At 42.8% G+C, this 24,220-nt stretch overlaps 4 protein-coding genes across 12 annotated transcripts; 3 read left to right on the forward strand and 1 right to left on the reverse strand.

The window, feature by feature from the left end:
- Positions 1-273: 273 nt before the first annotated feature.
- On the forward strand, positions 274-7,090 carry LOC120673779 (dual specificity protein phosphatase PHS1-like). Of its 2 annotated transcripts, XM_039954784.1 has the most exons (12): positions 350-707; positions 1,670-1,705; positions 1,787-1,965; positions 2,957-3,167; positions 3,563-3,736; positions 3,826-3,986; positions 4,083-4,363; positions 4,427-5,112; positions 5,665-5,811; positions 5,886-6,113; positions 6,214-6,371; positions 6,481-7,090. In XM_039954784.1, exons 1-12 carry the CDS (start codon positions 627-629, stop codon positions 6,848-6,850), a joined length of 2,712 nt encoding a protein of 903 aa, XP_039810718.1. In that variant the 5' UTR covers positions 350-626; the 3' UTR covers positions 6,851-7,090. The 2 variants fall into 2 exon arrangements, with proteins under 2 accessions (XP_039810717.1, XP_039810718.1); XM_039954783.1 differs by having other exon boundaries at positions 274-707; positions 4,083-5,112.
- Positions 7,091-7,395: 305 nt separating this feature from the next.
- LOC120673781 (pectinesterase inhibitor 28-like) lies at positions 7,396-8,521 on the forward strand. Its single transcript, XM_039954785.1, has one exon. It carries the CDS (start codon positions 7,562-7,564, stop codon positions 8,240-8,242), a length of 681 nt encoding a protein of 226 aa, XP_039810719.1. The 5' UTR covers positions 7,396-7,561; the 3' UTR covers positions 8,243-8,521.
- A 1,194-nt stretch (positions 8,522-9,715) lies between these two features.
- LOC120673782 lies at positions 9,716-13,325 on the reverse strand. 8 transcript variants are annotated; one of them, XR_005674843.1, is made up of 5 exons: positions 12,750-13,325; positions 12,247-12,384; positions 12,089-12,149; positions 10,499-10,620; positions 9,716-10,158 (listed from the first exon to the last, which is right to left on the reverse strand). XR_005674843.1 is itself a non-coding variant. In XM_039954786.1 (4 exons), exons 1-4 carry the CDS (start codon positions 13,249-13,251, stop codon positions 10,066-10,068), a joined length of 519 nt encoding a protein of 172 aa, XP_039810720.1. In that variant the 5' UTR covers positions 13,252-13,325; the 3' UTR covers positions 9,716-10,065. The 8 variants fall into 8 exon arrangements, 1 of the variants encoding a protein (XP_039810720.1); XR_005674842.1 differs by having other exon boundaries at positions 12,016-12,149; XR_005674847.1 differs by lacking the exons at positions 12,089-12,149; positions 12,247-12,384 and having other exon boundaries at positions 12,750-12,862; positions 13,077-13,325.
- A 1,590-nt stretch (positions 13,326-14,915) lies between these two features.
- LOC120674631 (uncharacterized protein DKFZp434B061-like) lies at positions 14,916-15,748 on the forward strand. The gene is made up of 2 exons (XM_039955782.1): positions 14,916-14,921; positions 15,038-15,748. Exons 1-2 carry the CDS (start codon positions 14,916-14,918, stop codon positions 15,746-15,748), a joined length of 717 nt encoding a protein of 238 aa, XP_039811716.1.
- Positions 15,749-24,220: the final 8,472 nt, after the last annotated feature.

The raw sequence follows: 24,220 nt of genomic DNA on the forward strand, positions 1-24,220 counted from the left end.
CGTTTGGCAAACTGGTTTAAAAGGCTGAACAGTAGGAGTACAAGCTAACAAGCAAAAGCCAATCAGGAGGTTTTAGTGGGTTAGACCTGTCACAATTCACTCAATATGCAAGCGGAGCAATATGTGTATCCAATAGAGCAGATAACTGGGCGTCCGGGTTTACTAAACCTAGGAGTTATTAATCACACTGGAGCAAAACTGTCAATAGTGTCAAGGCGACGGATTTTTTTTCCCGGTTCTGGATCGGACGGCCGTGCTATCCCCGGCCATTCTCCGATCTGTGGAGATTCCGTCCAAAACAAAAAGGAAACCAGTAACCACCCCACTGATCCACTCCACACTCCCTCTGCTTTCGTCTCCCACTCTGCTTGCGTCTCTGCCGCCCTCCCTGTCTTCCGTCTCCAGTCTCCATTACGGGAAAAAGCCGACACCCGGACGGAAAGGGTGGCGCGGGGGAGGGAAAACTCGCCCAAGATCCCGCCTTTTCCGTCGGGTCTGACGGCCCGGCTCCCCCACCGTCGGGAGCCCAGGCGCCCGCACAGGCCGTAGGCGGCGGTTGCCGAAGCCTACCTATATCACGCCACGCGCCTGCATCGGCAAGGGCTACTCGCGCCGTGCCCCCTCCCATGGAAGATCGGGAGGCGACGCAGCCAGAGGAGGCGGTGGAGGCGCGCGGCCAGGAGCAGCCCTCCTCCATTCCTCCCAAGGTCGGGCTCGTTTCTCTTATTTCGACTTGAGCAGTTGTGCTGTGTGATCTGGTGTGGTCCTGGTTCAGGCGCTGAGTTGGTTACTCTGGTAGTTTCCGGGGCGAGGAAAAGAGTGAAGGGTGCGAGGGGGGCTTGTTGGGAAATCTTGAACTTTCATCTGATTTGGGCTGGTTTCTTGTTGCCGCTATGTCATTATGTGGCGTAGTGGCGAAATGCGGGTGCGCTGAGGTGGCCACTGACCAGATTTAGGTTTAATGTTGGTTCTTGATCCGGCTGGCCTACCACCTGAGGTGTCTCTGTGGGCCTTTCATCGCGAGCTAGTCTGATCTTTTTAATCGTTCTGACCCCAAATGCACGCCAGGCTGTAGTGCTTTGTGCGGATCGATTCGGAGGATCATTTCATCTAAATGAAGAAACTAATTTGATCTCAATTGGTTGTTACAATTAGCTGTGCAATGCATTATGCCTGCCACCTGCTGATAGAAACTAGATCAGCTTTCTGCTTTGCTTGGAGGTTATGGATACTAATTTCTTCAGAGAAGGTACGGAGTGGTAGGTGATTGTGCCAAACTTGGAAATTTCTTCCTTTTGCAAGACCAGAGAACAAATATATTAATTTGACTAATTTTCCCAAGTCGAGGTGAGCATATTAGGAATGTAAGTGAGTTTGAGATGAACCAACCACTTGCATCTGAGCATATGCTTGTATTTCTCTTGTGTTGGTGTTAGTTCTGTCTTCTGTGGGCATGCACTCTTCCGTTTGTTAGAACTAAGAACTTGATAATCTAGGCAACCTTGAAGCAGAAATTCCATTTGTTCATCTTCAGAAAGAATCGACCATGTTATACTTTAGATCTCACTTTGTATCTCAAACTTTTCATCAACCAAAATATGCCATCAGAGTAATTTGAAATGCCTTGAAACAGTAATACTTACATGTAAGAAATTTTACATCTTTGCAGGGAAACGAGGATAGAGATCTGAAGCTATCCTCTCGAGTAAGTGTTAATTTCTCCAATGTTCATTTGTAATATTTGAATTTGTTACTTCACCTTACTACAAAAAATATTCTTTTTTAGGTGGTTTCTTTATTATTTGGTGGTGATATATCCACACCAGCACAAACATTTGAGAAATGGTTGTCATTAGTACGTAAGAGGAGTGGGGCATTCCGGCCATCAGGGTTCCCACATAGGGGTTCAAGGATTGAAGTCATGCCAAGTGGAAGCTTCTCACTATTTGGTAGTGGGGACTTAAGGTTGCTTCACGAAATCCCTCTATGTTCTATTATCCTTTAACGATCACTTTGTAGGACTTCGTTGATCACCTTTAATTGCAAATTAAATTATGTCTCATACTTTTAAAAAACTAATGGTGAAAATGCTGAATCATATTCCATTTTATTTCATATGAAATGGGATGCTGCGTGTTCCCAGAGAAAAAAGTGGAATATCTGAGGAACAGAATTGAATCCTCTTTTGGATTTCTCTTGTTAAATGAACTACCGGACAACAAGTTATCTGAAAAGTTGAAATCTGTGCCAACACATTGATTCCCTTGCTTTGCCTTTTTATTTTTTGGTGAAGGGGTATGCTGGGTTTGTTTGTCTGTAATTCTGTATATACATCCCTCATATTCCTCTCTATTTAATCTGTGCTAACACATTGACTTAACTTACAATTATGTCCCAAACTGCTGTCTTTGATGTGATGATGATAAATTGGATGGTAGTTTTGTATATAGTAGTCTAGAGAGCTAATGCTTCAGATTCATCATCTTAGCTTTTCCAGTTATAGAGCTAATCCTTGAGGCATCTTAATTGACCCAATTGTGTCTTATTCCATAATGAAAGCAGCAATATTGCTTTGAGTAGAATATTTTGATGGTAAATTCTAGATTTGGTGTAAATATTGTTAGATGACTTGTTGATCTGCACTATTGGAAGTGTCTCAAACAAAGAGACGTATATAGTACAATGATGCAATAATCAATGGAATAATGTGTTTAATATTTTGCATATAATTAATTTCACACGACAATTTTTGTATATTGAATTTGACATTAATGTTTTTTAGAATATGGAGCATGAATTTGAAAGGGAATTTCACTTGCAACAGGAACTTGTATAAGTTGTAAATTGTGATATGTAGGTGTTAAACAGCAGCTAGGTGAATCATAAGCTATTGAGCAGCAGCTTTGTAAGAATTTTGTGCTAATGTTGTCACTGTTTTCTTCTCTGCCCACTGTAGTGAGCATTTGGTTAGAGAAGAACCAGTAGGGAAAGATCCATTGACTTGCGATCAACCTTCTGAAATAAGCTTGTGGGAGAGACTTGGGAATGCTTCTACACTAGACATTGAGTCATCTGCATTTTCATGGGATGTCTTGTCATCTCTGCATCATACAGAACATAGTAGTGGTTCGGAACTATCTGAAGATGAAATGAACAAAGCTCTCGAGGTTTGTTGCTACCTATTATGATGCCAATTTCAAAATTTTATGCAATGGTCATTGTAGTGAAAGAGAATCATTTGCCTCTATTTACCATATCTGAGAGTAATATGCGTAGTGTACTGAAATGAATCAAACATTTACATACTCAAAATCATATTAAAAGCACGTTGAAACATGAATCTGTCGATACTACTTTTGTACACTAAAAATGCATATCATTTGATAAATTATCGTTCAAAACTTGCTAAGTCTGGTTTTCTCAATTCAAAATACGCCTTACAAAAGGTGAGCAGAGGTAGTATCAAACATGCAAGATCATATTCTTCTACTGCCGTTTCACTTGTATCATCTATATTGATCTGTGAAAGTAAATGCTACTTTCCATGTCCTGTTGTTTATAGGTGACTGTAAACTCCGGTGGTGTAGTGTTCTTTGCACTATTTAGTTCTTCTGGTAACAGTGAATTAGCCGAAGAGGCAGCAGCTGTTATAAAGTTCTCGTCATCAAAGATGGCAACACAGGCAGAACGTTTGGGTTATGAATTTGCAAGATTACTTGGAGTTCAGACGCCACAGGTATTTCTGAAGCCCCAATGAACTGCACAATTGATTATGTTATGGAGCAATATTTGATTTCTTATACATCTTTTCTCTAACAAATGCAGGCTAGAGTAGTATACAATTCTATCCCAGAGTGGCAGGGGATCAAGCATGCTGCAGAAAATGCACGGGCAGTAGCCGTTTCAAATAATGATGAGGTGGGTGAGATGACTTGCTCAGAGTTGCTGGAAGCTCTTGAGCTAAGCCGCTGCCTTCTTCTAATGAGGTACTGCTATGTATGTGTACATTCATGACAACCATATGCATTTTCTCTATTGCAACTCTATAGTAGAGCTGAAATTGTTGCCTTTTGGCTTCACAGTTATATTCATGGCTCCCCACTACTTGAGAATTCAAAGGCATTCAATTCGCGAGAAGCTGCTTGTGTTACTGCTTCATCCCTGGGAAGGGTTTTGATGCTTGATCTGATACTCCGGAATGAGGACAGACTCCCATGCCGTCAGCTTGGTTGGCGTGGTAATCCTGCAAATCTGATGATTTCGGATAGATCATCGTCACCCAATGTGGGTGGATTGCAAGATTGCAAGAGCACCACAGAAAGCTCCAATCAGCTGATTACAAAAGTTTTGCTTAGAGAGAAGCGGTCCCACTCTGTGAATGGAAGGTTCGATTCTATGGAATTGGATCCCATGTCACAAAAAGTAGAAGCATTCAAGAGTGAACGAGAAAATACTGAAAGTACAAATGACACTTTTCACATTGTAGCAATTGATACTGGTGTTCCCCGTCGCCCCCCAGCAGGGCGACGTATCAAAGATCATGAACGGTATCCCAAAGTTGTGGAGCTCATTTTGAATAGCTCAGACTATTCTGCAAGTATCCTGTATGAAATTTCTGGTGGTAAGCTTGGGCATCCAGGACCTGATGAGGTTACTTCCACCGATTCATGTTTATCCCTTTCCGATGAAGACAATGCTGTAGCAATTCATGAATTCCGAGGATCATTTCGTGCAGCTCTAAGGGATCTCGAGGGGTTCCACCTATTTCTTCTCCAGCTTTACCAAAAACTGGATGGCCTGTTGCGACTTTTTTTATCCATAATTACTAAGAGCTCTGAAGAATCTGACAATAATGATTCTGTACTATTGGATTTTCCTTCACCTGGAGCCAGCTATACTACTCCTAGTAAGCAACTGAACAATGAACTGCCAAGTGATTCTGAAATGCTGAAATCCACAACAAAGTCCTCTTCTGCGGGATCCCGCGGAAGCACAGATTCAGCTTCTCTATCCAGGGACAGTTGGAGCAACAAATACTTCAAGGGAAGTGCTGAGGTTCCTCGAAATTTAAGGATGACAATGAAACTTCGTGATTTTTACAAGAACCCAAAGGTAAGAATCTCCTAACTGGAAGTGATAACTCAATTTTATTTAAATAGAATAGGAAAATATCTTTAGATTATTTCTTCTCTGATTACTTATCTAATTAAGTGCAAGTAATTTTGATTTTTTGGGGCTGGAATTTTTTACTTGATACATGCATACAACCAGTGGTAATAAAACAAACCTTTTAAAGGTTTCCTCCATTGGAAATTTAGGCCCTGTTTAGTTCCCAAAATTTTTTGCACAGTACCCGTCACATCGAATCTTGGGACACATGCATGGAGTATTAAATATAGTTAAAAAAATAACTAATTACACAGTCTAACTGATTAGCACGAGCTGAATCTTTTAAGCCTAATTAGTCCATAATTAGACATTATTTGTCAAGTAACAACGAAATGTGCTACAGTGCCAAAACCCAAACTTTTTCACCAACTAAACACACCCTTAAGTTACTTTACTCAATAGGCTTCTTTCTTTATTATCAATTTGGGTTGTGTTTTTTTAAGAACAATGATGATTCAGAATTTTTAAGTTATAAGTAACATTGTAATGCAACAGGTTGATCCTGAATTGCTCAAAGAGATTGAGCAGTGGAATGAAGCACTGAAGACCGATGTGATCAAATTTTGTCAGGAGAACAATTTTCATTCTGGCTTCTTTGATGGAACTGAAAACAACATGGCAGCTGATGCCTATGAATTGAAGGTAGGTCACAAGAAATATGTAAACATTCACTCCACTACAAGGAATTAGTGAACCTTATAACAGATCACTTGCAGGTGCGTCTTGAACACATCATAGAAAGGATAGCCTTGATCTCCGATGCTGCCAATACAGAGCGACCTTCTCTTGTTGTCAACAACCTTTTCATAGGTGGGGCTTTGGCAGCAAGGTCTAAGTATACTCTTCAGCATTTGGGCATTACCCATGTACTATGTTTGTGTTCGAATGAGATTGGTCAATCCGATTCCCAATTTCCTGATCTTTTTGAATACAAGAACTTTTCAGTAAGAGCGCCAATCTCTGTGGTTTAGGATTCTCATTTGTCATACTCTTTACATAATTCATGTTTTCTTATCTAAATTGGAACATCGTTTTCTTTTGCAGATAAGTGACGATGATGATGCAAACATCAGTGAACTTTTTGAGGAAGCATCAGATTTTATTGATCATGTAAATCATGTCGGAGGTAAGGTTCTGGTTCATTGCTTCGAGGGAAAAAGTCGGAGCGCTACAGTTGTTCTTGCCTTCCTGATGCTTAGAATGTGAGAATCTTGACTACTCATTTGCTTCCAAGTAAATTACATGTTATAATGACCGCACAAGAATTTCACTGAAACTTGCCATTTACATGATACAAATTTATTGTTTCAGGGGCTTCACTCTTGCGAAAGCCTGGAACTTACTGAAGAAGGTGCATCGTCGAGCGCAGCCGAACGACGGTTTCGCCAAGGCTCTCCTGGCCCTAGACAAGAAGCTTCACGGCAAGGTGTCTATGGACTGGCAGCACAAGCGGCCTGAAATGAAGGTGTGCCCTATCTGCAGCAAGAACGTCGGGCTAAGCACGAGCTCGCTCAAGCTGCACCTGCAGAAGGCGCACAAGCGACTCTCCGCAGGCAGTGTCGACAGCGCCATGACCATGGAGATCCAGAAGTCGATCGAGTCGCTCCGGATCAGCCGCGGCGGGAGCCTGAGCCCGTCTCAGAAGCTGACCAAGGCGTTCGCCGATGAGCTGACCTTCTGATATTTTTTGCTTGTACTGTAGCCGAGGGAGTGTACTTGAGTCGCACTCTTGTAACATCATCATGCAGACTGAACTTTGGTAGTTAGGGTGTAGGTTTAGTTCATACGCCTGTATGATTAGCACACGTATGTTCAGGTATATGAAGAGCGCGACGCTGAAGAATAAAACATACTGTATTCTGTAACATATGAACAACAGACCAGAAATAATGAGGCGAGGTGAAGCATCGGTTTTTTGGTATCATGGTCTCTGGATCGGATGCTTCAACGAGATTCAAAATAAGTCTGAGCATTTAGGAAAGTAAACGGGGACTTGGGACTCAAGTCTCAAGCTGAATGCATCAATAGTAGTAGTCTGAAACTATGAACCAGATTGCTTCAAGTAAATTGTGAAAATCAATACCTAGGGAGGTCCTTGGAAATTTCGTCTCCGCCGTCGCCGGCGTCAGTGACTTCGGCCAACCGCCGGCGGCGACACCGGAGGAACACCACCTTGGGCCGCGTTGGCACAGGTAGACGACACACGACAGGTACGGTAGCCTTTCATGGGCCACAATGACAAAACTGACAAGAACCTGTCAGTCCTTAATATAGCCAGCACATCAGCTTATCACTACCTTAATTTAGCCAAGCCGAGAAGCATATACAGAAATCTCAAAAAAAAAAAAAGTCGAGACGGCAAAAAAAGACAAGAACGAGAGCGCCCGACGACATGGCTTCCGGAGCGTCCTTCGCCGGCGTCCGCGCCGTGCTCTCCGTCTTCCTCGTCGCGGCGGCGTCCGCAGCAGGCCCCGCTCCGGCGCCCACGGCCGCGCCGTCGAGCAAGTACTCCGTCGAGGAGGCGTGCAAGCAGGCCGCGGGGCACCACGACCTGTGCGTGGCGACGCTGTCCGCGGACCCGTCGTCCAAGACGGCCAACACGGCGGGGCTGGCCCGGGTGGCCATCCAGGCGGCGCAGCGGAACGCGTCGGAGACGGCCACCTACCTCTCCAGCATCTACGACGACGACAGCCTCGAGAACAAGACGGCGCAGCTGCAGCAGTGCCTCGAGGACTGCGGCGAGAGGTCGGTGATGACGATGCGCAGGTCGATGCGCGGTCCCCTGATGATGGTGGTGGTGATGAATGATGATGCGGTTGCTGCCGGGTGCAGGTACGAGTCGGCGGTGGAGCAGCTGTCGGACGCGACGTCGGCGGTGGACTCCGGGGCGTTCAGCGAGTCGGAGGCGCTGGTGGCGGCGAGCCAGGCGGAGGTGAAGCTGTGCCAGAGGGGGTGCCAGGCCGTGCCGGACCACCGGAACATCCTCACGGCTCGCAACCGGCAGGTCGACCAGCTCTGCAGCATCGCGCTCGCCATCACCAAGCTCATCCGCGGGGCCACCATCGTGATATAAAATTGAGGGCTTCATCAACGTTGGTGATCGATCTACTCAGCTCAGCTCTCGACATACAATGGCAGTTAGTTTGTACAACCATGCCGCAGTACCCCTGGATCGGATGAACTTCCACTGTAATCAGATTGGGTAGTCTGTGAGATTGTGACATTAGATTGCGTGAAACTAGAAGGGGTGCCCCGCACAAATAGCTCGGATAGCTAGTCTTTTACTATTTTTTATGTTTTTTGGATAGTGATTTGTATTTTTTTCCAAACGGCTCAAACAGAGGATTATCTATGTTTTCTACATCAGTCATATTTGTGTGAAATATTTTCTAAAATAAATATAGGAGAAAATAAAGGAGGTGTCTCCTCGTCAATCGACTGAGATTTAACTATCTGTCAATCGATTTCTGTGTGTCAGGCTTTATCTGGTCCACTTCTACTGTAGCACACACATTAATGATTTAGACACAGCTAAAACGGACACGCTGGTGGTCCCGCACACACGTTAGCGGTTGGACATGACATTGGGTCTTGTAACTGCCTATTCTATTTGGTTTCCAAACTAGAATAGAAAAAATAACAAATGAACAAAAAAAAAAACTTGTCCAATTTTGGCTGATAATAAAGTTACATTTACATTACAATTTTTGGGCCAATAATAATATAACAAGCAAAAAGCCACAAATCTAAAAAAAACACACATTTATAGGTATAATAACTTCTAGGCTGGTAAAATAGAAAAAAACACATATGAGAAAAACCACATTTACAGTGCAACTTTTTAGCTGATAATAGAAAAATAACAAATGAACAAATAAAATACTTGTCCAATTTTGGCTGATAATAAATTTACATTTACAGTACAATTTCTGGCCAATAATAATATAACAAGCAAAAAGCCACAAGTCACAAAAAAAAACACACACACATTTATAGGTATAATAATTTGTAGGCTGGTAAAACAGAAAAAACACATGAGAAAAACCGCATTTACAATGCAAATTTTTAGCTGATAACAAGAAAAAAAAGATGTCGCCATGTCAATCGCTGAAAAAATTTACAGGTAAAATTTATGGGCTGGTAAAAATTACATGCAAAACTTCTAGGTTTGTGTTTTATTTTGGCTACTAAAGTACAACAAAAAAACCCAAAAATAACAAAAAAAATGTTACATGCAACATTTTTGGGCTGATAATGAAGTTACAAGTAAAATTTTGTTTCAGAAACCACAATCACTCAAATCCCAATTCCTTTTATATAATTAAGTCTCAAATCTTATATGCAGCTCTTATATGGCATACAAATGACTCATGTACTTATAATAAGGTCGTCTAATCCATTCCTCGTGATGCTGCTGCTTGTGCGTATTTGTCCACAACAAAATTTGCTAACTACCAAATGAAACAAAATAAAATCCAATTATAAATGATGAAAAATTATCCAATAGTGCGTCCACCTTTAAAAATTCCTTCTCCGCATTCACGTATGTCGATTTATCAAAGGCATTCATGCTTCAGAGAGGTAAGAATTACAAAAGGCACTATTGCAGAATCAAAAATCTCCGCCCTACTGCCAGGCAATTTTTCAATATGCAAAACACAACCTCCTACTCCCACATCTACCAAGAACTAGACATCCACAGATAAGGTGAAGGCAGTAGCAGGCTACAAAGAGAGGTTCACAAATGAGAAATAGAATTGCATGGAATACATATACAATGAAAATGTAAAACACATCTAATTCAATAATAATTTTGAATCTATGAGAACCAAAAAGGAGAATTGATTCAAAATCTTCTATTGACAAACAATACCAAAACCTTATGAAATAAAGGGGTCATGAGCAAATAGGATCGTTCTCCAGGGGAAAGAATCTTCCATGTGCAGATGTGCCCGATGAAAGGACAGACAATATGAAGAAATGATGAATCTGGAATATCAAAGTGCGATATCTCAAGTTAGCTTCAATTTTTAGCAGTGGGGATAACAAACAAGGTGCAATGAGAACCAAACCAACATTTGGCCTCAAACTCGGAATCAGATACTCATTGCTCATATAATTAAGGCTAGGTTTTAATGATGCTGCTTTCAACTCAAATGCACAAGTGCACAACTTGAGAAAAAGAACAGTATATCCCCCGTACCATAGATATCCAATCATGTTCCTTTTTACAAATAATAATATGGACAATCTCCAAAGCATAGCATTCTGATTAACCTCTTCCAAAGATATATGCTTAAAGAACCAGCATTCAGGAGTTGTATTTTACCTCTATGAAAGGCAAATGGTAACGACAAATACAAGCCCCGACAGAGACACCTTATCCAACAACTACTACCATGAAAAGTAATTTCTTCTATTCATCTGACTGTTCCAACAAGTTCATCCATTCTGCAACAAGTAAGCAGGGATAAGTAATTGTTTGTAGCTTTCCTTTTCTATCAGCTGAAGTATAAACAAAAATTCCCCAAAATAACAAACAAATAAAAAAGTTTCTATATTTTTTTTGGCTGACAACAAAGTTACAAATAAAATTCTGCTAGCCGAATGAGCCTATTTATCTTATCAGCCTTGACTTTAGTTAACTATTTACCGTAGTTGCATAAAGATACTTTACTCTTTAAAGTTTAAATCTATGAAGTCAGAGATAAACAAAATACATGAGAAATGATAATGTTGAGTGACAACAAATATGATACATGAGAATAAAACACAGTACAACAACTCAAAGCAACAAATATAAAGGTAGCTTTCAAGTAGATAGGTTATTTTTTTCATATAAAAAATAAGATAATCAGCTCAGCCGATGAAAAAAATTCTTCAGCATCTCCAAGTGATTGATCATGTCAGCTAGGGTTGGAGCATAGTTAGGGCCATCAGGGACCTTCCGTGTAATGGATAACTGAGCTTGAAATTTAAGTAATTTGCCCCCAAATTAAATGTTGGCAGGGAAGCTCCACAACTATGGTCAGCAAAAACACTAACAACAATCATGGTCAAAGCATGAAGTACATACTAATGACTAGGCACTGAGTGCAGAGTGCAGACCCATAAGAGCAACACAGAAAAGTAAAAAAAAAAAGAAGCATGTGTTTACTCAATAATATAAAAGAGTAAGACACAAGAAAGTATAATTTGCACTAATCTTGTTCCAAAAAGTTACACAAACTTCTAGAATATTAAATTACTTTTCTATGAGAGTAACTAAGCTCGTAACTACTGACCGCTATTTTTTGCAAGGTATTATGGGGTCAATAACAAAAAATGCACATTTACTGGACTGTTGTGACTCTCTTTGTATGATTACTTAGTAATATAACAACGCTTCATAAGAGTAATTTGAAATCATGCAAAATATGTCAAAGTCCTTGTGTCACAAAACAAATACATGAAGAATGCAAGTTTTAATTGTCTATTAGACTAAAAGCAAGCAGAAATGCATTTTTTAACAAAATATATTCTGTAAAAAATATACAGCTATAATATGGCATAATTTCAGTACTAATTGTTTGTGATTTTGCATTTAAACTTGGTAAGCACATATTTGCTATCCTAGAATAAAACTAAGTTCTACCATACTAAAAATTTTTGAATTCTAAACAGTGTAATATTCGTATATGCCTATACATTTTTCCAAGGGGTTGGGAGCATCTGACACTTGGTACTCCCTTCCCAATCAAGGAAAGAGTGAAAAGCACTTCACAAAGATTAAAAAAAGCCCTGAATAATGGAGGCATGGAGCACAAAAAATACAGGAAGCCAAAAAGGATGCAGGATATGGCGCACCGGAATAATCGAGAGATTCATGCTTCCACCCTGGTGGAAATAAGTAACTACTAAAATTGCAAAGATGCTTAACTTTCTCTTTGTCGCTAGCAAACATGCATGACAAGAGAAGTGGCGAGTATGGAAGTGGACACCTGAAAGGACACATAAATTAAAAATTGACTTTCAAACACACAAAACACTAATTGATCAGATGGCCACCCACAAGAAAGAGAAACAGGGAGATCATACCATTGTTTCTACATACATCTGATGCATAGCAACAGTTCCGGTACATCTGATCCTCACCCCCAGCCCCCGACATCCAAAGCCATCATGATTACCACTACTATGAACCCATTTGTAGCAAACATCTGCAGCTGGCCTCAGCTACACGGAGACAAGTACAGAATATAAAAGGACAACTAGAGAACTACAGGTCAAGACAAGAACGAAAAAAAAATCCCCACCACCTGAGGCAAGCACCTTTGACTAGGCTCTCCAAATCCAAAATCCGCAACGAAATGGAGCCAAAACTACTCCAAATCGACGACATATGCATCTCAAATCGATTGCCAAATAGACATTCACTAGCAGAGGATCTAAAAATCTAATCACTGGCTACTCAAATATGAGTGCCCAGACCAAATCTAACATAGTTAGATTAACATTTCACCAGATCGAATTGTACCATCACAAAAATGGAATCCACAGTCAACAATAAGGAAGAAATCACGGGCGTTCTTATTTCTTACAGTGACGGGGGAGCCGGTGTCGAGGACGTGCTGGCCGCGAATGAGCTCCTTTATCCTGTCGATTCGATTGTGTGCATCATTTTCTTGCCAAAGGTGATGCGCCAGTTCGAGACCTGGAGCACAAAGAGGATAGGAAGGACCTCACGTCGAATCGCGGACCACGGCGGCGCCCAATACTTGAGAGAGAGAGAGAGAGAGAGAGAGAGAGAGAGAGAGAGAGAGAGAGACTGCTCGGAGGCAGGAAGAGGTGGATCCAAGGAGGGAGGAGACTAGCCGGCGGTGGGACACAATGGCCAAAAAAAAATTTGCCGGAGAAATGGTGCAGACCTGGGGTTAGACATTGCTCTGCTTTGCAGCATCTTCGCGGAAGACCAAAGCGGCTGACCCAGAGAGCTAAACGGGCGGCTGGACTAAACAGCAGACCCGATAGCGAGTAACGGTGACATAAAGTACAAAAAAGCATATCCGATAGATAATTTAGACGGGGTTTGTTTCGCTCCATCCATCACAGATCCGACGCTCCGGCACGTCGATTGATAGAAAAGCAATTTTTCAATCGATTGAAGAGGAGTAAATCTCGAAAATAAAATATATTATGTATGAACATATATTTTTTAATTTTGACGCCTCGTACTTATATGAAATATTTTTTGAATGAATATTTTTTAAAATTTTAACTGGTAATGGTAATTCCAGTCACTGTGCGTGAATATTCTTAGATTTTTAGAAGATCTAGATTAGTGTTTAATGTATATAGTAGTAGAAGTTAATAATCTTCTTTCTTTTGTTTATTCTTCAATCTTTGATTCCAAAAGCTCCATACATACATGCATACGACTCCTGCATCTTTTTCCCATCACGTGTCCGTGCATTGGGTTTGCAAATTCACTATTGAAGTTGGCAAGGTACAATCTTCTGCCTTATGCTCACCACCCTCTACGCTACGGTCGTCATCACCATGCATTTCGGAATCCGACACGCTTTAACTTTTTTCTCTCCTTTATTTGATCATAGTTATTCCACGTAAGCTGATACTATAAAATTGTGCTTCTCCATCGCGATTCCAATGATTTTTCATGATTGTTGTCATGCTCTCCAAATTGCACAATAATGACCTATTTTGTAAGATTTTTTTTAAAACGAACCAGGCAGGAGAGCTGCCGATTATATTAAAAAGAGGAACAACACCCAGACTGGGCACCACAACAAACACAACGATGCCACCACCGGCCAAAACGACCGTACAACTCCTCTCAAACTCAACTCAAACAACAACCGGTTGGAATGGAACATCAACACAGTTGCGCAACTCAACTCGACTCCATACAAAACCACCACTCCATACCACCGCCCAAGAAGAAGCTGACAAGCGGCCCACCTAGCGAGCGTCGTCGTCCCCGACGATGTCCCACGCCAACCAGCCGCTGCCAAGTAGGACCAGTCGCCGCAGTCCGTTGCAAGCCAAGTATCCACCACGACTCCTCCACCATGCCGCTGTTGTCTTTAGGTCACACACACACGATCGCCGATCTCCCAACTCCGGCCGTACGTTAGCAGAAGCAAGCAGAGAAGCCCACCGCACCCCACCGACAGAGCCACTACCATGCAGGGCCCCTCGCCGAAGTACCGCTGCCGCACCACGCACCCCAAACATCCGAAACACCGCGCTGGATCCTGGAACTCCGAGACAACTCCTCACCCAGGTCGGATTGGGACATCGACCCAGACCACAACTCAAGCGCGTGGGGGCCTCGCCACATCCACAGCCGCACACCACTCCTCGGACACCACCTTAAAGCGCACGGGGGCCTCGCCACTCCCGCCGCTGGACTCTCCAGGGATCCGGACTTGCTTCGCCATTGAGGGTGACATAGTACTACCAGGCCACTCCAAAACCTCACCTTCGTCGTGCCACCGCTGAAATCTCCGCTGCACCACCTGCGCGGACAGAAAGCCTCCAGAGACACGGCTCATCCCCACAGCCCAGGTCGGATTGGGACATCGACCCAGGCCCCAACTCCCTCTGTCCGGTCGGATTGGGTCGTCGACCAGAGCCTCTGCACATCCTGCCCGGTCGGATTGGGTCCTCGACGCGAGCCGTACCAACACAAGCAACGGCCAAAAAATTTAAAAGAAAAGAAGAAAGGAAGATAGAACACCCTGTCGATGGCCGTTGCCGCCATCCGGATTTGCCTAGCGTCGCCTTCAAGAAGGTCGTGTCGCCGAAGCATCGCCGACGCCAGCCCACAGTGGGTTAGGTTTTCACCCGCAACATCCGGAATGGATAGGCGGAGAGGTGTAAAAGGACGCCTCCAAGGAGGGAGTGGCGTCCACAGACGTCGCCGTCCAAGCTTTCGCCAGCACCTCGGACAAGCCCTAGAGAAACGGCAGCAGGCCAGAAAGCGACCGCCGACCGGCCGCAGAAGCCGCCGCACCCCAAGCCGCGCGCAGCCGTGGAAGCCGCCGTAGCCGCGCCCCACCGGCCGCCCCGGCCGCGGACGCCGCTGCAACTGCGCCCCAGGCTCCCGCAGCCGCAGGGGCTGCTGCAGACGCCGCCGACACCGTGCCCAGGCCGCGACGGGCGCCGTCGCAGCGCCCAGGCCGCCGCTGCCGTGCCCCGCCTGCACCCCGGCCGCAGCAGGCGCCGCCGCCGTACCCAGGCCGCCGATGTCGCGTCCCGCCGCGCCCATGCCGCCACCGACGCCGCACCCCACCGCGCCGAGGCACTGGGAGAGCAGATCCGGCCGTCGAGGGCGTGGATCCGGTCGCCCGCGAGGTGGATCCGGCCGCAGGGCGCCGAGGGCAACCGCCGCCGCCAAGGACGGGCCAACCACCGAGAGGGGGGAGGAGGAGAGAAGGAGTGGGGTTGGGGCCCCGCCGCCGCCTTCATCACGGCTGCGCGGACTTTCGGCTGCCATTCGGGCGGCGGCGAGATAGTGGAGCGGTCCTGGGGAGTGGCGGCGGCGCTAGGGGTGAGGTTCCGCCCGAGCCGCCCCTAGGCGGAGCAACGCGAGGGACGCGGAGTTGTCTGCAATCGTGCTTTTTTTGTAAGATTTCAAATCCTTCTAAAATGGCTTTAGCTTTGGCTTCAATGGTAAAACCAATTTTAGTCAAATTTATGTTATAAAAATATTTAGCAAATTGGTATCTTGATGGCAATATAGTAATTCTAAGAACACTTTAGAGCTCAAGGAGCAAGGAGAAGTCGGTGAGGCCACTTTTTAGCTCCTCTCTAGCAGGCCTGCAGCACAAAGGAGCAAGGACAGCTGCACACGCAGTACGTCCAGCACATCAGCACAGGCAGTTGGGTACTGTACTATGCACGTTGCACTGCATCTAGTAGGCAGCAACCAGCAGGATAAAAAGTTTTTAACCAGCAGGAGGGCGAGCAGCGACGCATAGGCGCGTGCGCGTCCGCGCCCCGTACGATGGCAGCCTGGCAGGCGAGCGGCAGCGGGGCGGCGGCGGCGGAGGCGGCCAGTGGGCCAAGAGCGTCGCGCGTGTAGCGATTTGGGCACCGCTGTTATGCGAATGCCCTCTATGGGCTCTGGTGATGTGTAGTGATTCGTATTTTTTTGATTTAGAACAAAATTTCTATGATTTTTATACTGTTTAAATAAGATTTTAGTATTTTAAAATGTATGTTTATTCTAGAAAAAATATTTGATTTTCTTAAAAATATAATTTTATAACTTTTTTGAAGTCTAATGGATCTCCCTGAACAATCTAGAAAGTTCAGTTTACCTCTTTTATGGCTAACGTGGTGCCACATAGGACAACTGGTGCGGCGCCACGTCAGCCAAAACCGTTTTAAAAACCGTCTAAAGAGGTAAATTGTCTGGTTTTAATAGTTCGAGGGGCACAAATATTCGGTTTTCAGGTTGAAGGAGGTAAATCGAATAATGTCAATAGTTGAGAGAGGCCGGGAGGACTTTTTCCTAATTTGAGAGGCATGTTACGTCTTGGGCCTATTGAAGATGTTGGGCCAAGTTATTTGGCCTATCCCATATATAAATTAAAGCGGTTTTTTCTTTTTTATATTTAAAAAAAATTAAAATTTCAAAAATATATGTCGGTTTTGGAAAATTTCAAAAATATACCCCGGTCGCCCTATGGGGGGCGACAGGGCTCAAATGTAATTTTTTTTTCTTCAAATTTGCAACGAAGTCTCTGGAGAAAAAAAAAAGAGGGGGGCCTGTCGCCCCCCCAGCGGGCGACAGGCCAGTGGGCCCGCCAGGGGGGCCGGTCGCCCCTCCTGCGGGCAACAGGGGGGCCTGTCGCCCCCCCCCCCCACGGGCGACCGGGTCAGGCCGCCTATATAAGGCCTCCCCATCATTCCCTCCTCTCATTTGACCTCAAAAAATCCAAAAAAATCCAGAAAAAAGAGAGGGGTGAGAAGAAGGGAAGCGGCGAAGCTCTGCCGAATTTCACACTTGTGATCTACCGGTAATTTTCGTATAAATTCGTTGATATTGTATAACAATTTAATTTAATTAGCAGATTACCTGAATTAGATTTGGTGCTTTAGAACACTGGTTTAGTATTACAATTTGAGTACTATTACAGACTTTTTCAAATAAAATAATTATACATTAGAATAGAATTATGGTAGTACCTTATTGATATTGCAGTATAAGACAATAGAATTATAACAGTACATATATTTTCACGCATCGATTTGGTATACGATATGTGCATTGCTTAAATTATGGTTTGTTATTTGGCGCACCACACTATAGCGCCAATGTCTTCGTCAGGATCAACCTACATTCCGTGGAGCAAGTGTAAAGCCACCGTACCCAAAGGAATTGATGTGCCAATGTGCTTCTGCGGTTCGTTATGCAAGTTCATGCAATCTGAGGTTTTAGGAGATGACTACGGCATGAGGTTCTTTATGTGTGAGAACTACGAATATGATCCACCTAAGCGATATGGCAAAGATCGGGCCAATGTAGCAGGACAACATACGCTATTTTTCTATATGACCTAACATTGAGTTATGATTCTAACTTGTGTTGGACAAAGTCTCCTCCGCCTCTTTGTGATTTTATGCAGTGGTTCGACACCGTGCAGTCGCAGCAGGCAAAGGACATTGTGGAACAAAAAGCAAGATGGGCTGCAGAACGTTGGCGCCGAATGAAGCACGAGGAACAGCAAGAGGAGAAGCGCAACAAAAAGCAAGAAGAGATCCGCAAGAGGATGGAGGAGGTGGATCGTAAGGCGGCGGCCGAACGTGAAGCTGACAGGGAGAGAAAGCGAGAGAGGGCACGCCGTGCGAAGGAAGCCGGGCCCGAAGCAATTAGGAAGGGCAAATATCCTAGGTGCACTCAGTAGAGTAGTACCATATAATCCCGGCATTTTACATTCCATAAGGCATGGTAGGTTTAGATTCAACAAGAAATTATCTTGTCGCGTGCACATGCCACTGCAATTAGTTGTTTATGTTTTAAGTTGAGAGCTTAACTCTGTGTGTTGTAGCATTTACCATTAATTTGCAGTTGTAGCCGGGAGTCTATAAAATCTTTGAGCTTTTCCTTTATATTTTCGGAGCTTTTCATGTCAATAGAATACTAAAAAACACACATTAATATAACGATAAGAATTAAGAACTAAGAAATACATCAGGGTCTGCTGCTAAAAAGCTCGAATAGCTCAAAATAGGAACCATAGTGTATCTAGCTGCGAGTACGAGATCACAGGTTGCCACTGCTCAGCACGGCGATCACGGGTTTCCCAAATGTCGCATTGTTTGCCCAGACATACGTGACAAAAGACGACAACCCAATAGCAGTGCTCTTCCAACATTTCAAAAAGATGTGACAAGACGGCAACCACACCAGCTCACCTTCAAAGCAGTCTCTCTGGCGAGGACGACGGACCTGTCATTCTACAGCGAAAGTCTGTGGCGTGTAGTGGGGAAGGCGGCATCTAGGCGCGATCGACCGAGCGGCAGTAATGCAGTGCTGTGAGTCTGCATGCACAGAGATGCATCGAGTAGTCATTTCGAGAATCGAATCTAGCCTTTTTAGTGTTAGGTCAGCTAGCCTGTTCACTGTGTTGTCATGTAGGTTTTTTAGGTGCATTTACACTCCACACTCCGGGTATCAGACCTTTGTGCGCCTATAAATACTCCCAAGTTTGTGAACTCCCAGCACAACTCAAACATCAAACCTCATTGTATAATCAATGTCTGGAGGTGGGTCTAGCGGGAAGAATTACTATGGTTTTGGGAAAGGAAAAGGGGGAAGAAAGGGAGACCCCGGAGGGGCCTCTTGGACCTGATTCCTTTTCGGAACCAGTGTTTGAGTTTCCGCCACAGCACAAGAGTGAATTTACCAATGAAACTCCTCTTCGATAATACGATAACCGTAGAGAACCGTGGCCAAAATGCAGACATGGTGAGGACTGCTTAGTGCAGATGTGCACCGACGGGATGGATGGCGGTCGGCGTTTCTTTAAATGTCCACACGCATGGGTAATACTCGGTTGTTTCATTTCTTTATCTTCAATGAGACACCTTACATGGAATTTGTTTTGCAGTCTTCCGATACTCCAGAAAACTGTGGTTTTACTAGGTGGGTAGATTCTGCACCAATTGATTCTGTTCAGGAGTTCATCGAGTACCTCCAGATAAAGATCTTTGATCTGGAATGCAAGGTGAACCATTATGAGGAAGTGAGCGAGGCTAACAAAGACGACGAAGTTGATGATACCAGCAATGCAGCCGGTTCACAGGATGAACCATGCACTATTCCTTACTGCAACTGACCTTGTCACAAGAAGAAGGGCCATGCGTCTCCGGCACCACCGCCTGCACCACCTGCAATGGGTGGATACTGTGGAGAAGGCTCAACGCAGTTTGCTACGTGGGGGTACGGCTACTAGGACTACCCTAGTGCTAGTGACATGCTGCATCATTGTGTTTATTCTGTTTTTTTAAATTACCTAAGGCATGTTAGGTTAGTCCGGAATCTGTTTACCGTAGTTTGCAACGGGTTCTGACATGCCACTGCATGTGTGATGTGTGTTTCATTATCGTTGTATTATGATGTAAAATTTGGTGGTTCACATTACGTAATGCATTTCTTAGTTCTTATTTCTTATCGTTATATTAATTACATGTGTGCTTTTAAGTTACCTGTAGATCAGGAGTACGCAATTCGGCAGAGCTTCGCCGCTTTTCTTCTCCTCACCCCTCTCTTTTTTTCTGAATTTTTAGGCTCAAATGACAAAGGGAATGGCGGCGAATGGTGGCCAGGGTTTAAGTGGGTTTGCTTGGACTATGCTATTTCTGAATAATATTTTCTATTTCATAGGAGATCTTGGTTCCTTATTTATAGTTCTAGCATTAACAGGTCTGGAATTAGGTGTAGCTATATCACAAGCTCATGTTTCTACGATCTCAATTTGTATTTACTTGAATGATGCTACAAATCTCCATCAAAATGAGTAATTTCATAATTGCACCTTTCGAACATTGATATTGTAAAAATTCTGTGTAAAGCCATCATTGTCAGAAGAGAGCAGGAGATACACAACTCCTTTAGATATCAAAAGTTGCATAATAATCTGACAAATAAAGAACTACATATGAAAAAAAAGGCATCACTGTAGTGAATTTTCGAAAAAAGAAAAGAACGGAAGCAATTGTTCCAATTTGCATTGGGGACCCTGTCGCCCCCCCAACGGGCGACAGGGGCCTGTCGCCCCTGGGGTGGGCGACAGGGGCCTGTCGCCCGTTGGGGGGGCGACAGGCCCCCCTCTTTTTTTCTCTCCAGGGACTTCGTTGCAAATTTGAAGAAAAAAAAATTACATTTGAGCCCTGTCGCCCCCCATAGGGCGACCTGGGTATATTTTTGAAATTTTCCAAAACCGACATATATTTTTGAAATTTTATTTTTTTTTAAATATAAAAAAGAAAAAACCGCTAAATTAAAACAGAATGAATACGGATCCATCTCGAAAGTGGTTGGATATCGCCCGCTGTCACCTGAAGGCGGAAGCGGAAGGTTGATCCAGACTGCGCTGGGCCAAAACAATCTCAGGTTGTTGGGCCGTAGCTGGACTGTTTCGTGTGGGGCTTTCGTCGGACTATTTCTTCTTGCATAGACCAACAAAATTTGTCACAAGAGCTCTTCATCACTGCATTAATGATGGCATCCGCTGCATGCAAATTTCAAAATTTAAAAAGGCTATAACTATTAGAATGAGCATCCAAATAAAATTTGAATTGCACCATTATTTTTTTTATTGCAAGATCTTCAAAATAAGACCACACTTGCCTATGTTTGCATGATGTTTTTTAAAATATTTTTAATACCAAATAATTAATTTTGAGAACAAATATTTTAAGAAAACAAACAATTATTATTTTCTGTGAACAAAAAAGTTAAACATAACGAACAAATAGTAATGTGCAACGAACAAAATATTACACATTGCAAACTTTAAATTGTATAGGATAAATAATAAAAAAATAAATATCACGAACAAATAGATCAACATCACATAACAATTTAATTTATAAAGTGAACAAATAATATACCGAAGCCTTGGAAATATCTAGCGTATTATGTGTTGCATGGTGCTTGCATGCATGCAACAAGCAAATTACATGTGGGGAAGCGTCGGAAGAAACGTGGGGTGGAAGCGTCCGCAAAATATATTATATATGTGCGTGTGGTTGAAGCCAAAGATTTTGGGCTAAAATTGTTTATGGGGCCAAATTACAATTAGCTTTTCCTTCGGGCGATGGTGTATTGATGTGTAACGCGCGCTATATATATCCTTCCCGGGTCGTCTCGGTCAAAAACGAAATTCTGGAAATATGGATGGGATATACCTCTTCCGTATCTTGGCCCGTTCCCGGCCATCCCTACCCTACTTTTGTTCCGTTTCCACAATTTTCCATCCCATTTCTATTTAGTCACAAATGTAGAACAAATATATAGAAATACGGATGGATGGAAACGAAATTTTTTCCATCCACTACAACCTTAAATACGGGCTGCCTGATCCGATGAACACAACTCGATCTGATCCGATAAATTTATTGCGCGGGCTCTGGCCGAGATTTGCAGCCTGCTATAAAAACCGAGCCGGGCATGAGCTGATTTTTTAAACCAAACTCCGAAAAAAATCCCACCCAACATGAAAAATCTAAAAAAATAAGCAGATTTTTTTGATAGGAAAACAAGCAGATTTTACTCGACATGGATACACATTGATCGGGTTCAAGCAAAAAAAGATGTGATCCGGTGGTCAGATCGGGTCACATGTCAATAGGGATGGTAATATGCCATGGTCCTAAATTTCTAATGCTTTCTTCACAATCTAATTTGACTCTTAATATTTTTAGCTTAAAATTATATAAAATTAAAGAAGAATGACATGATCCATGTACACCATGTATGCAATAAAACGAGAACAACTAGATTCAATATAGGCCCTGTTTGTTTACCAGCAAGATTATATAATCTAGCTTATAGACGATGGATTATATAATCTGAATGACTGGATTATTATAAACTTGAAAGAAATAATCTATGAGCTATTTGGCAACGTAGATTATTTGATGTCTAGATTACTATAATCTGAAATAAATATATTTTCAGCATTTATGGATTATTATAATTTAAAGGTGTAGATTATATAATATGAATAAGCTGGAGTGTTTGTTTCCATGTGAGATTATTTTTCAGATTTTAAGCTGAATTACTTAATCTCATAGGCAAACAAATATAACCATACAAGATGGATGGTGCCACTGTCACAAGAATCTTACAAGCATCCTCTGCAGCATCGCAAGTTTATTGAAAGTCGTTGACATGTGGACCCACTCTCCCACCTATCACACTATATGTCAATTGCTCTCAATGCTTGAAGCGGACATTGTTTGGTCCCTTAATCTAGGGTAGTTATGTGATCCAGATATCGGTTGTAGGCGCCACAGGTAATATGACTTTAAACACAATTATTTTTATTTTTAATTTGTATTTATTATTTACGGCCTTTGATTCCTGGTAAACAATGCAAGCTACTAGCTGCCGTTGGTAGTGGCCTCTATTGCAGACTGCAGCTATTGTCCTTGTCAAGCCACTATTCCCTATTTGGATGGTTCAAATGAAAATAGGAATGATGAGGATGGTTTTTGGGGCATGATAGATGACAAATGATTGACTGAATGAATGAAGTTCTTCACAGGTGTCATCTGCCTACTTTATACATACTATTTTGCGACTCTTGTACCATGAATATATTGCAATAAGTAATAGATGGAGCCTGAACTTAAAATTTAACATTATGCTGCTATTAATGAATTTCCTTATTGTTTTCAATACTTCGTTATTGCACCCGTAATACACACACATGCGTTATTCTGCACCTTAGGTGTAGCAGTTTATTCTACATCAATAGCTAAAATGAGCAGAATTACTGAGCAACTTTTCAGTAATTCAGTAATCGACGAGTTATTACTGAACATGTTCAGTAATTTGGTAAATTTAGTTTAGTATTTTGACATTAATTTGCTAGTAATAGAATGTGGGTGTAGAATAACATTCTTCACCTACGGCGTAGTACACATACATACATATATACCTTGACACCAATCCACTATTTATTGCCTCGTCGGTAATAAATAACCAATCCACTTTATTCATGCTGAGGTCTCCTTCAACAAAACCACCTCAGCTAGCTCATAGCAATCCAACTCATCATTTTGGTTACATGGAAGAAAACGAAGGTAAGAAGAGAGAACATACTATCTCTACTTCTTTAAGAGCTAGCTCATGGAGAAAAAGTGAGCAGTCCATTTTATTAATAAGAGAGAGATTGTGGGACTCTTTAAACAATATGTTATAAGACAACCTATTGGAGATGTGATCTTTTTACTATCTCCTTTATGATGTGGACAAGTTTAGATCTAGTGCAGTAGCTCAGCCATTGGAGGCGGCCTGATGACCTTGGCAGCATGTTCCTTTTTTTTTGACAAAAAGAACCCTGGCCTGTTTTTAATTCAGAATTCGAATTGCTAGATTTCAAACTAGCTGAGGGTTTGGGTCGGTAAGGCCGTCCACAACGGGCCGAGCAAACTCAGGAGCATCTCCTCCTCGATTTCCACGCCCCCTCTGTCTACAGTGCCAAACAGTACATCTACAGTGCCAAACAGTACATTTGCTCCTTCATTTGCTCTTCTCGCTGTGGACAGTCTAATAGCATCGTCTGACAGCATTGCAGTGACGATAGTAGCGTAACATGGGCCACTTGCTACTACTTATGACAGACAGTCCAGCTGAGTTTTGCTGTGTTTAGTTCCAAAAATTTTTCTTTCCAAACTTCACTATTCACCTATCATATCAAATCTTTTACCTCATATATGGAGTATTAAATGTAGTTAAATAAAAAAACTAATTGCATAGTTTTGATGTACACGACGAGACGAATCTTTTGAGCCTAGTTAGATCATGGTA

The sequence above is a fragment of the Panicum virgatum genome, chromosome 5N (genome assembly GCF_016808335.1).
Source record: "Panicum virgatum strain AP13 chromosome 5N, P.virgatum_v5, whole genome shotgun sequence".
Classification (NCBI taxonomy): domain Eukaryota; kingdom Viridiplantae; phylum Streptophyta; class Magnoliopsida; order Poales; family Poaceae; genus Panicum; species Panicum virgatum.